The following is a 16,282-nucleotide window of genomic DNA, read 5'->3' on the forward strand; positions in this document are numbered from 1 at the left end:
AAGTTTATTACCGCCATGTAGTGAAGTGGAAACTCTTGTCCGATGAGTGCCAGTACAGAAATTTACCTCTGCAATGTACCTTTTATTACAGAGCAATATGTAAATTGAGACAATATAAATCTAAATAGAAATGGGAAGAGGAGCTGAATATTAAATGATGAGTAATTATGGATGGATGTCATTTTGAAGACCATTAACATGCAATAAAAACTAGTACAGTTAATTTTTAATGTCAATTATATATCACACTGCGCAAGCTTCATAAAATAAAATCAGGCATCAAATAAGTGTTTTAGGTGTGGTACAGAGATGTTACTTTTCTGTATTCCACATGGATGTGTCCAAAGGTAAGACCATTTTGGGTAAAAGTAGGGGAAATGTCAGAACAAATCACTAATATTTCATATCCACAAAATCCTGATTTATTTTTTTTAAGGATTGTTGAGGGAACTAATCCTAAACTGGTCCTTTCACCTACTCAATGAAAGTTTGTGAAAATAGTATTGACACTGCCAAGAAAATGTATTGCAGTTACCTGGAAGTTAACTGGGACTGGTTATCTTGCGGAAATACAAAAGTCCATTCCACTGGAAAAAAATACATATAATTTGAGAAATAAATATAATAAATATTTATAAACATGGAGCCCATAGATACGTAATATAGGTATTGTGGGTTAGTTTTATTCTTTTCTAATCACCATTCCCTATGACCTCGCCAGATAGGACAGATAATACTTGATAATGAAGTCCTCTCTGCTCCCTAACTTGCCTCAGTATAATCCAACAATTTTATCATTCTTTTTCTTCTTTAATATGGTATCATATGCTATTTAACATGTATAAGTAATGATTGATTTGCATTGTGGCGGTTGGGGTTAGGGAGGTTTTTAGTTTTTAAGGGTAGTGGGTATATATTTGTTTCGTAGTCATTATCAATTTGTATTCAAATGATGGATGTGGATAGACTATATATGCTACATGTATGAAAACTTTAAAGTATTTTTATTAAAAGGCTTGTCCACTTTCTAACCACAATCAGAGTTTCCTGTTGCAGACAAGCTTTTGAAAATGCCAACATCGGTTTGATGATGCCTGCATTGTTCCTTTTGCCTTTAGATTGTGAAAAGCCTGTTCTAAATTGGTGCAAATTGTCATGGTAGCAATGTGGAGCTTGATGACAAACATTCATATAGCTGTGTCAATAGTTAAAGTAGAACAATGAAACACAATTAGCAAATCACTCTGTGGAATAATACTTAGGTCACGTCCACAGGCGATTTGCAAACCAAAATTGATGACCTGCTTATTCCGGTGATGTCAGCTCTTGCGTGTGTGCATCACTGGTCTGCCAGCATCCAAACATCTGGCAGTACTTCTGGTGAGTATGTGACACGTTATTATGGGGATGGGATCACCCTTAAATCACTGGGTTGATTTAATGGGTATATCCCTTGCAAATTTAAATGTGCTTCCGCACCTTTGCCCCAGTAATTGCATCTTGGTCCCAGGAGGGTAACCTAGGTGCTGCAGTTTAAAAGAGGCTAGTGAATTCCAAAGGCACTGAATTCCTAATCTCAGCTAGACTCTGAGGAGTAGTCACTAAAACAGTTACAATAGTCCCTTTTACACTTGTGTCCCACAAAATCAGCCGTTCAGTGTCCTGGGATAGGAATGGGGGTTTGGCTTTTCATACTTGACCACTCCTAACTGGGACACTAAATGCTTTCACACTTGCAAGGAGCCATTCCCAGGGTTAGGACTGTTCTACCTTCTACTGGTAACATCATGACTCATTGAGTGATGGTGGACCTGCCCTAAATCCTGATCAATTTATTATGATCTTATATTTGAACAAAATTAATCATGTCTAATTATAACATAATAAAGTTTGGCGGGCAGCAACCTCCTTTGAAGAAGACCGCAGAGCCCACCTCACTGACAAAAGGCAAAGGAGGAAAAACCCAACACCCAACCCCAACCAACCAATTTTCCCCTGCAGCCGCTGCAACCGTGTCTGCCTGTCCCGCATCGGACTTGTCAGCCACAAACGAGCCTGCAGCTGACGTGGACTTTTACCCCCTCCATAAATCTTCGTCCGCGAAGCCAAGCCAAAGAAAGAAAGCTTTATGTACAGCACAGTATGAATCCTTCAGCTCATGTTGTTGTTGTGCCAACCTATATAAACCTTTATAAGGGACTGAATGAAAGTCCTAGAAATAGCAGACAATTTTTAAACAGCATGGGAAAGTTGGTAGAGCGATTGGGCACAATTTATACAGTGTGGGAATGTCGGTAGTACTATCACATACAATTCACAAAGTGTGGAAAGGTTGATAGGGCTATCATGTGCAATTTATAAAAATGGTGGGAAAAAGCGAAGGCGGTCCTGCCCTCCTAGAATTTCATGCGGCTGAGAAAGAGCTGTGTGCATGGTTGCATGCATGTAGCACTCATGAAGGGGGTTTCTCTGACACACTGTATTCTGGGAAGTCATTGTTTTTATTTCTCCACGTTCTTTATAAATTATTCACTTTAGTGCTACAAACTTTCCCACACTGTTTAAAAATTGTTCGCTATTGCTATTTATTTCTCCTCTCTTTCTCGCTGCAACTTTCCCATGACAAAGTTTATACCTTCATTTTAATCATTTGTTCCTTCATTTTCCTGCACTCATACAGAAACCCAATGCAATTGCCCATTCTCCACTTGCCTGATTGCAATGCTGGTGTCTACAGATGCTGGGGATTGTACGGGGTCGAGGCCATCAATCCCCAACATGAGATGACATCATCTGACACCGGCATAGAGAAGATTTTCCTTTCACACCCAACACTTTAAAGGCCGATTGGCCATTAATTTCTAGGACCACTTGCAAATATGAAAGGGGCTATAGATAAAACATTGAATAAAATGTTAACTTGAGAGGATGATGTTGCTAATCCCCTAACAGCAGGCCAATATAAAAGCAACAGAGGCTGATTGGCAAATTGTTTTTTGTGTTTTGGTGTCAAAATCTTTTATTTATTCGATTATGCAATGAGCTTTTATAACAACTGGTACAACACAGACATATTTACATCATTAATTTAGAGTGCATTTCATTGAATTGGTTTGTCTATCTTCATATTTACTTATAAACAATAATTTAATTTTCATAGATAACATAATTGACTGCACCAAGAAATCACCAATTTTCCTCTTTTAAGGTGAAAGAGTTATGGGCTAGATGAAAAAAATGTTACATTTGTGTAGTTAACTTTCAGGACTCTTTGTAATTTCTATCAAATGTACATTTAACAAGCTTTACATTCTTAAAATTCAATTTACTCATCAATTATTGTCACTTCTCTGCTTATTTCCTTTTGTGAAAGCTGCAATAATTTGAGTAGTTTACGTACACAAAAATATTTATTTGATGTATATTTTCTGCTCAGCTTTTTTATCCCCTGTAGATATAGTTCGTGATTTCAACTGAGTGACGTTAACCATTTGAACATTCACGTCAAGGTGTAAATGATTCAAGATTTTCTTTTGTGTGCTATCCATTTCTTACTTGTTGGGGAGGGAATAAAAAGAGTTGTAATTATCATGTGCATGTGAGACAAAACCACAAGGGTTTATTTTTCCTGCAAACTACATTGCTGATACCTCCGTTAACCTCGAGCTCAAAAGCATCTGGCCAAATGTTCTCTTTTCTAGCCACTAACTTTGCAAATGATTTTTGCCCCAAGGATGATTGCAAATTAATTGAGATCAGGTCTTTTATGTTCCATGGCATGCATGCCTGGCTTCAGTTTCAATGGCTTAACAATTATGAATCCAGAGGGAACCATTAATGGAAGACAGAATTAGTTATTTGACTTTCCTGATCATATTTTTGCTCCATATTCATTGCCATTGACAGAAATATTGGTGTGGCAATGGTGGGTGCAATTATAATGGTTGGTGACTAGGAGGTCCTTGTTGTTGTAGCAGACTGAACAAAGATGCTCAAACTTGGTTAACCCCATTTTTAGAATATTTCATTTTTTCCAAAAATATACATCATAAAATTTTCACTATCACAATATATTAAACATTTCTTACAAACAACAAAAACAAAACAGTCCCTCCCTCCCTCCCCTTTGCATACGCACAGATCTGCACACCGTCAGAGCTCGCATACCTTTTAAATACATGTATATAAAATACTCTGGGGAAAATCACGCTTGGATATATAGTAACAGTTATAGTCCATTTTTTTAATTTAGGCCCCTATACGGTCCAGGTATGGCTGTCAGATCTTTACAAAAGTGTCATGTTTATTCTTTAAATGTATTTTTTCCCCATAGTTATACAGCTGTTCATTTCCACAGTTTATCATGCAATAAGTAGAGGGGAGTCGGACTTCCAAGTGATCACTATTTTTTTTTTTGCTCCTGCCAGTGATAATTTCATAAATGAGATTTAACAGTTATTCAATTTGTTGCTTATTTCCATAAAAATTATCTTGTAGATATCATTCTGGATTGCCTGTGAAGGCCACTCTTGATATTCTGGTTAATTTTTCTGTGATATCTTGGTAAAATGGCCTCACCTTCATGCATGACCACATAACATGCAGAGAAGTTCCTGTCTCAGCCCCGCACCTGAAACACATCTCTGATATTTCTGCTTTTGATCAACGTAACTTCTGTGGGGTAAGATCTAATTGGTGTTTAAAAAAAAATGATTGACCCAATCCATATTTCGCATTTATAATTGATGTTGTGCTGTCCTTACACCAATCTGACCAGCATCTTTCTGAAATCACCACACCCGTCATGACCTCTGCAACACTGGTTTTGTACTTTTGCTCTGGAGAATATAGTGCATTTTTGTTATAAATTTCGGTGTATTCCCCATTCAGACCGTTAGTTCGATTTAACTAATTTCAGGTGGGTCAATGTTGGTCCCCATCTTTCTCTAAAGAACAATCTAAGCTGGAGAAAACAAAATAAGGTCTCATTGGCCACTCTGTGTTTGTGTTTTCATTGTCTTTAATATATCTTCTGCCTTTGTAATTACCACAAATTTAATATTCTATTGCCCATGTTCATTGGCAATAACACATTTTTACACAATGGTGCTTTTATTGATATCCCTATTTTTTTTCTTATACATTCATTACATTCTTGCCTTGTTCTGATCATATGTATTAGTATGGGATTATCTGTCTTTTTTTCTAGAAATTTTACACTCCATTTATAGATAAAATCCTTTGATTTCTCCCCCATTTGAGTGTATTCCCATCTGAATCCAATTCTGGGGCTGACTTCCACAAAGAACACTGTGAGAAATCTAGCCTGCATAGCTAGGTAGTATTTTTTTTTAAATCTGGAAGTCCTTCCAACCTGTAGTCCCATGTCTGTTTTTTCAGTGTGATTCTTGGTACCTTGTTATCCCATAGGGACTATCTAATATGATTGTTTAATAATTTAAAGAAATGTTTAGGTAATGGAATAGGCAGTGATTGAAAAAGATTCTGCAGTCTTGGCATTGCTTTCATTTTGATACAATTAATCCTTCCCACAAGAGAAATCAGTAAATCTCTCCATTTCTGCAGGTCTTCTTCTATCTTCCAAAAAAGAGGAACATAAGTTAATTTGTACAGTTTTTGTAATTTGTTGTCAGTTGCTATTCAAAGATATTTTATTCCATCCATATTTGATTTAAATTTACTTCCTTTTGGGTATCTTTCATATTCAAAATGTGTCATTGGCATTGTCTTGCTTTTGTCAATATTTATTTTAAAACCAGATATCCTTCCTTATTTTTCTTGTGTTCCCTGTAAATTTTCCAAAAAATTAGCCAGGTCTGATAGATATAGTAGCACATCATCAGAAAATAGGCTAATTTTGTGTTCTTCTTGTCCCACTTTCAAGCTCTTTATATCCGAATCCCTTCTTATTATCTCTACCAGTAGTTCAATCACTAAAATAAAAAGTGCTGGGGATAGAGGGCATCCCTGTCTATTCGATTTACTCGAGGGAAACACTGCTGACATTTGATTATTGGCTATAATTTTACTTTGTGGTTTATGATATAAAGTTTTTATCCAGTTTATAAATGTTCTGACTGTACCAATTTTTTCCAGTATTTTAAATAGAAAGGACCATTCCAAATGGTCAAATGTATTTTCTGTATCCAGGGAGACTGTAATGCTTGGATTCCATTTGAATTTTGCTATGTTTATTATATTAAATGATTTTCCAAGACTATTTGAGGGATGGCTTCCTTTAACAAATCCTACCTTGTCTATCAGTCTTGGTAGATATTGTCTTAATCTATAAGCCAATGCTTTTGCTAGTTTCTTATAATAGGCATTTAACCGAGAGATACTTTGGTTACCCTTGACTTCCTATGGATGCTGTATGAACTGCTGAGCTTCTCCAGAAAATTTGTGTATTGCATTTAACTCCAGAATCTGCAGATTTTCTTGTTTAACTGTAGAAGTGGGAAGCTTTCAACAGATTTATGTTCCAATGAAATTGTGAATGCAGTTTTTTTGAACCAGAAATAGCGTGGAATAAAACCTTCTCATATTACAAATGTAAATAACCAGGGGATGAAAGCATTCCTTCATCTATTTTCATCTTTTCCACCACCTCACTGACTTTCCTTCTATCTATATTCCTTATCACTCTCTTGTAAACAGACAAATCTCAATGCCAAGCATAGCATAACATCTCAAATTCATGAAACATATCTTATTTGAATGGGTTTGAATAATTGATTAGACCTGCTTCAGAGAGATGAATTCCTTTTTTTGTTTGTCTTTCATTCTACTTGTCTAGAAATTTTGCTAAAAAATGTACAAAACTGCAAAAAAAAAAAAATTAGGTTAAATGTATTTTGTCTCTTCCAGAGAAGGTATTAATTTGTCACATGGGTGTATTTGGACAGTGTGGGCCCATAGGACCTGTTACCATGCTGTTTCTCTAAATATTTTTAAAAAATGTTAATGTGGTACTCAATTTATAATTAAGCAGCAGTTTAACAGGGAGGAAATTGGAGCTCATGTAGTGAAAATAACCTGCATATCAATTTATCTGCAATTTTACAATCAAGAGAGAGGGGAAAGATGGATGGTTAAATTTGGATATTAAAATCTTCTATCTCAAGAATGTAAGACTTATAAATTATGTCATGAGAGGATTTAGAATCTCAGTAAATCATATTTCACCACACCTGGGTAAAAGAATCAAGAGCAGATCAAACGCAGATCCAACATTCAATTTTCCAATGGTCATTCCTTAAAAGCAAGGTGGTGATGGACTGGATGAATGTTGAGGTCATTCCACTGTTTCAAAAAAAAAGAGAATAGGCTAAACTATATAACTAAAGATGTGTAGGATTAACACTTTGTTCTAGAAATATTATAAAATATTCAGCAGGGTCATAAAAATTATTGTAGCCACAGGACATCGATGGGACAGGATGCAGAGTTGGGCAGAGAAGTAGCAAATGGTGTGAAGTGATGTACTTTGGAGATTGAACTTGGAAGCAGACTGTATGGTTAATGGCAGGATTTCTTGCAAAATAACTTTTGGGGTCCAAGTCGATAGAAACCCTCAAGGCTGCTGAGAAAGTAGAAAGGATGTTTAAGAAGGTGTGCTGGTCTTCATTGATCGGGGATTAAGTTTAGGATCCACAAGTTAATGGTGTAGCTTTATAAAACTCTGGTTAGACCACACAGGATATTGTGTTCAGTTCTGATTGCCTCATTATATGAAGAATGTCAAAATTTAGAGAGAGTGCGAAGGAGATTTACCAGGATGCTGCCTTGATTAAAGTACGTATAATGTTTAGTGAGCTTGGGCTTTTTCCTTTGGAACAATGAAGGATGAGAGGCACCTTAATAGAGGTAAATAATGGGTGAACAGCCAACACTCGTTTTCTAGGCCAATACTAGCGGACATCCATTTTAGATGAATTGAGGAATGTTGAGAGGAGAGATCAGTGGTAGATTTTTTTTATACAGAGTGGTAGCTGGCTTGAATGCATTGCTGGGTATGGTAGTCGAGGCTGATGGACGATTATGGGCTGTGATTAATGTAGAGTAGGTTTATATAGGTCAGCAAAATTATACAATTATTATGGAGGTCGCCAAAGGGTGCATACTGTGCAGTTCTATTCTCTGTTCACGTGGGCATTTTCTTTATCTTGGTCCTAATTTGAAGTAACCAGGCTGAGTTGTGCTTTATATCATGCCTCCTCATCTTACAAACTGTGGTCTGTCCCTTAGAATAGCCACAGTTTATTTTTTTGAACTTTCAATATGTCAACCAAGCAATACAATGTTACAGTTTCCTCCAGTTTTTGTGTACATTAAATTTTCTGAGCTCAGATAAATTCCATTCATGCACCTTGTGTTCAGTCAGGTTCCTAGTGAAACTACATTGTGTTGTGCTCCAATACTCTGGAGCTTCAACTGATGCATACTTCCAAATTCTGGCTATAATTATCATAGTCCATTGTATTTTCATCTATGCCATTGTGACAACAATACATGAGGCTTTTATTACTGTTACTTTTCCAAAAAGCACAAGATTAGGAACAGAATTAGGCCATTTTGGCCCATTCCTTTCCCATTCCTCTCAACTCAGTTTTCCTGCCTTCACCCCATAACCTTTGATACCCTTATGAATCAAGAAAATAGAAACTTCCATTGCCTTGGTATCCATAGCAATCTGTGAAAATGAATACCACAGATTTATCACCCTCTAACTAAAGAAGTTCCTCTCTAGCTCTGTTCAAAGGGTGCATCTTTTATTCTGAGATTGTGGCCTCTCACCCAAGGCTCTCCTACTATTGAAATTTTATCCATATCCACTCTATCCAGGCCTTGTAATATTTGGTTGACTTCAATGAGATCCCTCCTCATTCTCCAAATTCCAGTGAATACAGGCCCAGGGCCATCAAATACACATCATAAGTTAACCTCTCAACCCCGGGATCTATTCATTAATCTCCTCTGGAGCATGTCCAACATCAGCATAACCTTCCTTAGATGTGGAGCCCAAAACTGCTCACAATACTTCAACTATGCTCTGACAAATGGCTTATGAATAGTATTGCATCCTTCCTTTTAAATTTGAGTCTTCTCAAAATGACTGCTAACATTTATCTTCCTTATTACCATCTCAACCTGCAAATTAACCTTTTGGAAATCCTGTAAAATGAACTCCCAAGTTATTTGAGACCTCACTTTCTGAATTTTGTCTTCCTTTGGGGGGTTAAAAAGTCTATTTATTCATTCTATCAAAGTGCACAACCATGCCCTTTCATTAGCTACATTCCATCTGCCACATTTTTGCTTATTCCCAAGATCTTTGTATCATTGCCTCATAGCCTGCAGTTTTTTCATGCAAATTGATTACATTTTATGTGGAAAAATAGTGGACCCAACACTGACCTCTGCAGAACACCACTTGTCACTGGCAGCAAACTACAAAAGACTCCCGTTATTGCCACTCTTTGCCTGTTGTCAGTCAACCACTCTTCTGTCCATGCTTGTATCTTTCCTGTAATACGATGGGCTCCCATCCTGTTTTGCACCCTCATGTGTGGCACCTTGTTAGAACTCTTCTGAAAATCCAAGTGAACAACATCCACTGACTCTCCTTTGACTATTCTGATTCATCAATGCATCAGATTGATCAGGCAAGATCTTCCCTGGAGGACTTCGGTCCTGAAGAAGTACCTCGAAACCTCATTCTTCAGAATGGACTCCAAAATCTCACCAACCACAGAAGTCGGTCTCAGTGGTCAATAATTTTGCCTCTCGCATCTCAAAAAGTGGAGTGACATTTGGAATTATCAAGTCTTCCCAAACCATTCTTGAGATTCTTGAATGGCTCAACAATCTCTTCTGATAGCTCTTTCAGAAACCTTGGATAAAGTCCATCCAATCCATGTGACTTCTACCTTCAGACTCTTCATCTTCCCAAACACAATCTTCTGCCCCTTGGCTCTCTCAAATTTATGCAATTTCATAGGTGTCTTTCACAGTGAAAACTGACACAACATACTTATTTAATATATCTGTTGTTTCTTTGTTCCCCATTTCTACCCCTGCTGTGTAATTTTTTTGGCAGTCTATTATCCACTCTTCCCGCTCTTTTATTCATTAAATAACTAAAAAAAAAAATGTTTGGTCACCTCTGTCATTTTATTTGCTAGCTCTCATTTATATTTTATCTTTTTCTCCCCTTATTGCTTTTTTATTTGCTTTCTGGTGGTTTTCAAAAGCTTCTAAATCCTCTTGCTGCTTGTTAGTTTTTATAATATGATACATCCTCTCTTTTGCTTTAATGCTTTCTTTGACTCGTCAGCTATGATTGTGTCATCATCCCTTTGGCTTGCTGCTTCTTTGGGATAAAATGATCCTGAATCTTCAAAATTCTCCCAGAAATTTCTGCTGTTGCTGTTCAATCATCTTCCCAACTAGTGTCCCCTTCTGATCAAGTTTGGTCTTCGCTTCCAGCTGTGATCTACTTCCAGCTATGACTCTATTATGCCCACAATGTCATACCTGCCTATTTTCAACTGTACTTTAAGATAATCTCCCTTGTTTTGTACACTGCTTCCATAAAAATTGCATCCCATCAGTCATGTATTCACCACCCATTTTGCCCGAGTTAAATTTTTATTCCTTTTAAAACTTGATCTTATTTTCATTGTGGAGAATTCAGTAACCTCTCCTGCACTCTCCTTTCCTTTTGCTTTGTCCATAATTTTTCCATCTGTTCAACCCACCCACCCCTCCCTCTTATTTCATTGAAAGCCCAGTCCCCAGCCCTGGTAAGGTGATTTGCTAGAACCCTGGTTCCAGCTTGGTTCAGTTGGAGCTGTCCCAGTGGAACAGTACCCTCCTTCCCAAATACTGGTGCTGATGTGCCACAATTTCAAAACCACTTCTTGTGCACCACTCTTTGGGCCATGCATTGATCTCTTTGGACTTTTTGAACCCATGCCAATTTGCACATGAATCTTGTAGCAATCCAACTACAAGAGACATATTACCTTTTTGGTTTTGCTTTTGAGTTCAGTGCCCAGTGCACAAATTCCCTCAACAAAACTTATTTCCTTGTTATGGTGCCCACATGGACCAAGAAAACTGGATCTATTCCCTCTGACTCCAAGTTGTGAGATGCCCTGAACCCAGGCACCAGACAGGCAACACAGCCTTCAGCACTCTTGATCCTTGCAATAGAGAATGTTGTCTTTTTCCAGACTATTTTATCCCTCATTACATTTCTCTTCCTTTGCCCTCTCCATGAACCCTAAGCTCAGATTTGAGGTCAAAGCTAAATCATACAGTCCTTCAAAAAAGCAGATGTTAAAAGGACACAGATTAATTCAGGTATTTGCACCCATCTGGAAACCATGATATTTAAAAAAAAATCTTTACAATGTCAGTGGATATCCATTTATTTTTCTCTGCTTAACCAGGCATGATGGCAGTTCCATCTGTGACCCAAATCAGAAAATTGGCAATTAGTGCATTTGCAAGCACAACAGAAGTCAAATTTCAACCCCTTTATTTTTAATTTTAGTCAACGAACTGAAAATTAACATGTTGAAGTACAAGCAGTAAGATAATAACGGTTTTGCCCACATGACTAAAAATAATGAACAAAGATAAATGCAGAGAAAAATGTGAGAAATAGTTTCAGAAGATTATTTTTATCCCAGATTTTTTTTTCATTTTTGTGACTTTAAAACTGCACCTTTTTTTTGATTGTGTGATGCTCACAGATAAAGCAAATGTATTGGCACAGTGAAACATTTCCTTGTTTTTCTTTCAGAACTGAAATATGCTTGGATATTTAATCAATATCCAACTTTTGTGGAACAAGACAATCGTCGCTTTGTGTCTCAAAAAACCGGAAATCTATACATATCAAAAGTGGAGGTTTCGGACGTTGGTGCCTATATCTGTGAGATAGAAAACACAGTAACTAATAAGAGAGTTATGAGCCCACCCACTCCTTTGGTGCTACGTACTGATGGTAAGTTTCAAATCAATTTCTCAAAGTGGATGTTATTCTGATTTGTGGTCCTGTTTTACATGATATTGTTTGTCTTGATGACTCTTTATTTATTACACAATGAATGAAAACACATGCAACTTTTAAAACTCATGACAAAGTCCTCAAAATGTTATGAGGTTTATGTTTCTTCAAAAACAAAATGAAAATGGAAACTTATTTTCCCAGCTCACATGTTCCCTGCATCAAACAAAAAAACAGAATGAATAATGAATTGCAGAGAATATCAGATGATCTACAAAATGTGAGTCATCGGGGAAGCCAGCAGTATCCCTAATGACTTCATTTGCGAGAAGTGCATCCAGCTGCAGCTCCTGAGAAGCTGAGATAAGGAATTGGAGTGGAGTTGGATGAACAACAGATCATTCAGGAGGCAGAGAGGAGATACACAGGAGTTATAGAGGCACAATGACACCAAGGTGCCAGGAGGAGAGTAGATGGGTGACAGTCAGGAGAGGGAAAGGGAACCTCTGTGGCCATACCCCTCAGTAACATGGATACCATTTTGGATGCGGTGGGGGGAGGGAACCTACCAGGGACAAGCCATGGAGATCAGGTCTTTGGCACAGAGTCTGGTCATGTGCCAAAGAAAGGAAAGGAGGAGAAGAGGCAAACTGTAGTATTAGGGATTCCATAGGGGGACAGATAAGAGGTTTTGTGGAGGTGATCAAGTATCCTGGATGGTATGTTGCCTTCCTGGTGCCAGGGGCTGAGATATCTCAGATCGTGTTCACAGCATTCTCAGGAGGGAGGATGTGCAGCCAGATGTCGTTGTCTGTATAGGGACCAATGATATGGGTAGGAAGGGTGAGGAAGTCCTGCAAGAAGTGTTCAGGCAGTTGGGCACTGGGTTGAAGGTTAGGATTTCCAGGGTTGTGATCTCAGGATTGCTACCTGTGCCACATGCTGGTGAGGTTAGGAATAGGAGAATAATGCAGCATAACAAGTGGTTAAAGACATGGTACAGGATGCTCTCTTCCAGGGAATGTGGGACCTGTTCTGACAAGACAGTTTGTATCTGAACTGGAAGTGGACGAATATCCTTATGGGAAGGTTTGCTCGTGCTGCTCTGGTGGGTTTAAACTCTGTTTTCTTGGGGATGAGAATCAGAGTGCCACAACAGATAGAGGAGTGGAGGAGGGAAAAGATGATGTTAACACTGCATGCACAGTTAGAAGCCAATAGGGTTGTACATGGTGGAAATGTTCTCAGGTGCATCTATTTCAATAGATGGAGTATTATAGGAAAGGCACCAGGAATTATTACATTGTGTCCATTAGAGAAATGGTTGCAGGAGGGGCAGGACTGGTGGCTGAATGTTCCAGGTTTCCACTGCTTTAGACATGATAGAATGGGGGGGATGAAAGGGGGAGGAGTGGCATTGCTCGTCAGGGAAAATATCAAAGCTATGCTCAGACAGGACAGAGCAGAGGTTATATGGGTGGAGCTGAAGAATGGGAAAGGTATGACCACACTCATGGGGTTGTATTTCAGCGAGAATTAGAGGATCATATTTGTAGAGATAGCAGACAGCTGCAGGAAACATAAGGTTGTGATAGTAGGAGATTTTAATTTTCCACATATTGACAGAGACTCCCATAGTATAAAAGGTCTGGATGGCTTGGATTTTTCAAATGTGTTCAGAAAAGTTTTGTGCTTCAATATTTTTAGGTGCCAACTAGAGAAAATGCAATACGGAGCTCCTATTAGGGAACAAGACATGGCAGGTAACAGACGTGTGTGTAGAGGAGATTTTTGGGCCATGAATTTTAAGTTAATTATGGAGAAAGACCAATCTTGAGGGAATGAGATGGGATCATGAATACGTGGATTGGGATCCAGTTGTTTTCTGGCAAGGATGTGCGAGGTAAGTGGAGGACCTTGAAAGGGGAAATTTTAAGAGTGAAGAATTTGTATGTTACTGTCAGGATCAAAAGACAAGGTTAGCAGGCATAGATAACCTTGGGTTTCAAGGGATATTGTTGATCTGCTTCGGAAGAAGAGGTGTATAACAGGTGTAGGCAAAATGGAGCAAATGATGTACTTGAGGAATATAAAAAATGCAAGAAAAACCTTAAGAAATAAATGAGGGAGGCTAAAAGAAGACATGAGGTTGTTTTGCAGACAATATGAAGTAAAGCCATAAGCGTTTCTATAGGTTAAGAGCAAAAGGACAGTAAGGGACAAAATTGGTCCCCTTGGGCTTTGTGTGGAGCTCAAAGAGTTAAGAAAGGTCTTAAATTATTTTTTTTTCTCATCGGTATTAACTCAGAGGTGGGCTCACCTCACTGACAAAAGGCAAAGGAGGAAAAACCCAACACCCAACTCCAACCAACCATTTTTCCCCTGCAGCCGCTGCAACCGTGTCTGCCTGTCCCGCATCGGACTTGTCAGCCACAAACGAGCCTGCAGCTGACGTGGACTTTTACCCCCTCCATAAATCTTCGTCCGCGAAACCAAGCCAAAGAAATTAACTCAGAGAAAGGCTCAGAATTAAAAGATGCAAGGAAAACAAGCAGTGAGATCATGAAACTGTACAGATTAAAGAAGATGTGCTTGCTGTCTTAAATCAAATAAGGGTGGATAAATCCCTATTGCCTGATAGGATATTCACTCAGGCCTTGAAGAGGCTATGCAGAAATTGCATGAACTCTGGCAGAAATAACTAAAATATTCTTGGCCATGGGTGTGGTGCTGGAAGATTGGAGGGATACTCATGTTGTTCCATTGTTTAAAAATGGCTCCAAAAGTAACCCTGGAAATTATAGACTGGTGAACCTGATGCCAGTAGTAGATAAATTATTGAAATGTGTTCTAAGAGATAACATACATAATTATTTGAATAGCCAGGAACTGATTCGGGATAGTCAACATTGTTTTGTGAGTGGTAGGTCATGTTTAACCAATGTTATAAAGTTTTTCAAGGAGGTTACCATGAAAGTTGATGAAGAAAAAGTTCATCCTGGACTTGTCTACATGTACTTTTGTAAGGTATTTGACAAAGTCCTGAATGGGAGGTTAGTCAGGAAGGTTCAGACACTAGGTATGCCTGATGAAGTAGTGAAATGGATTCAACAATGGCTGGATGGGAGAAGCCAGAAAGTAGTGGTAGATGATTGCTTCTCACACTGGAGGCCTGTGACTAGTGGTGTGATTCAGGGATCAGTGCTGGGACCATAGTTGTGAATCATCTGTGTCAGGGATCTGGATGATAATGTGGTAAATTGGATCAGCAAGTTTGCAGATGACGCTAAAATTGGAGGTGTTGTGGACAGCAGACAAGGTTTTCAAAGCTTGCAGAGGGATCTGGACTAGCTGGAAAAATGGGATGAAAAATGGCAGATGGAAATTAATGCAAACTAGTGTGAGGTGTTGTATTTTGAGAGGACAAATTTAAAAAAAAAAAGACATACACAGTAACTGGTAGGCACTAAGGAGTGCAGTATAACAGAGGGACCTGAGAATACAGATACATAATTCCCTGAAAGTGGCATCACAGGTTGATAGGGTTGTAAAGAGAACTTGTGGCATACTGGCCTTCATAAATCAAAGTATTGAGTGTAGGATTTGGGATGTTATGTTAAAGTTGCATAAGACAGTGGTGAGGGGAAATTTGGAGTATCGTGTGCAGGTTTGGTCACCTAACTACAGGGAAGATATCACTAAGATAGAAAGAGTGCAGAGAATATTTACTAGGCTGTTGCCCAGATTTCAGGAGTTGAGTTATAGGGAAAGCTTAAACAAGTTAGGATTTTATTTCATGGAGGGTAGAAGAATGTTGGGAGATTTGATAGAGGTATTTAAAATTATGAGGGGATAGACCGAGTTCATATAGATATGCTTTTTCCATTGAAGGTAGGTGAGATGCAAACCAGAGCACATGTGTTAAGAGTGAAAAGGGAGAAATTTAGGGGAAACATCAGGGAGAGAGAGAGAGAAGTGGAGGTGTGGAATGAACGGGTGCAATTTTAACATTTAGGAAGAATTTGGATAGGTATATGGATGGGAGAGGTAAGGAGGGCTATGGACTGGGTGCAAGTCAGTGGGACAAGGCAAATAAAAATGGTTTGGCACAGACTAGAAGGGCTAAAGAGGCCTGTTTCTGTCCCGTAATATTCTCCGTATATAGCTAACTTATGGACATCTCGATTAACATGCCCACCAGAAATGCAAACATTAATCAATAGCATTATCATGTCATTTAAA

The 16,282-nt window shown here is 38.3% G+C and overlaps 1 protein-coding gene across 35 annotated transcripts in view; it reads left to right on the plus strand.

The window, feature by feature from the left end:
- The window catches only part of LOC138763207 (contactin-4-like), a 2,221,540-nt gene that overhangs the window by 1,661,940 nt on the left and 543,318 nt on the right, over nt 1–16,282 (plus strand). For all 35 annotated transcript variants that reach the window (XR_011357395.1, XR_011357394.1, XR_011357396.1 and 32 more), the window contains one exon: nt 11,834–12,037. Coding sequence is in view for 32 of the 35 variants with exons in the window: in XM_069936987.1 (XP_069793088.1) it covers nt 11,834–12,037 (204 nt within the window). In the remaining 3 variants the exon portion in view is untranslated. The remainder of the gene's footprint in view (nt 1–11,833; nt 12,038–16,282) is intronic.

The sequence above is a fragment of the Narcine bancroftii genome, chromosome 5, assembly GCF_036971445.1.
Source record: "Narcine bancroftii isolate sNarBan1 chromosome 5, sNarBan1.hap1, whole genome shotgun sequence".
Lineage (NCBI taxonomy): Eukaryota > Metazoa > Chordata > Chondrichthyes > Torpediniformes > Narcinidae > Narcine > Narcine bancroftii.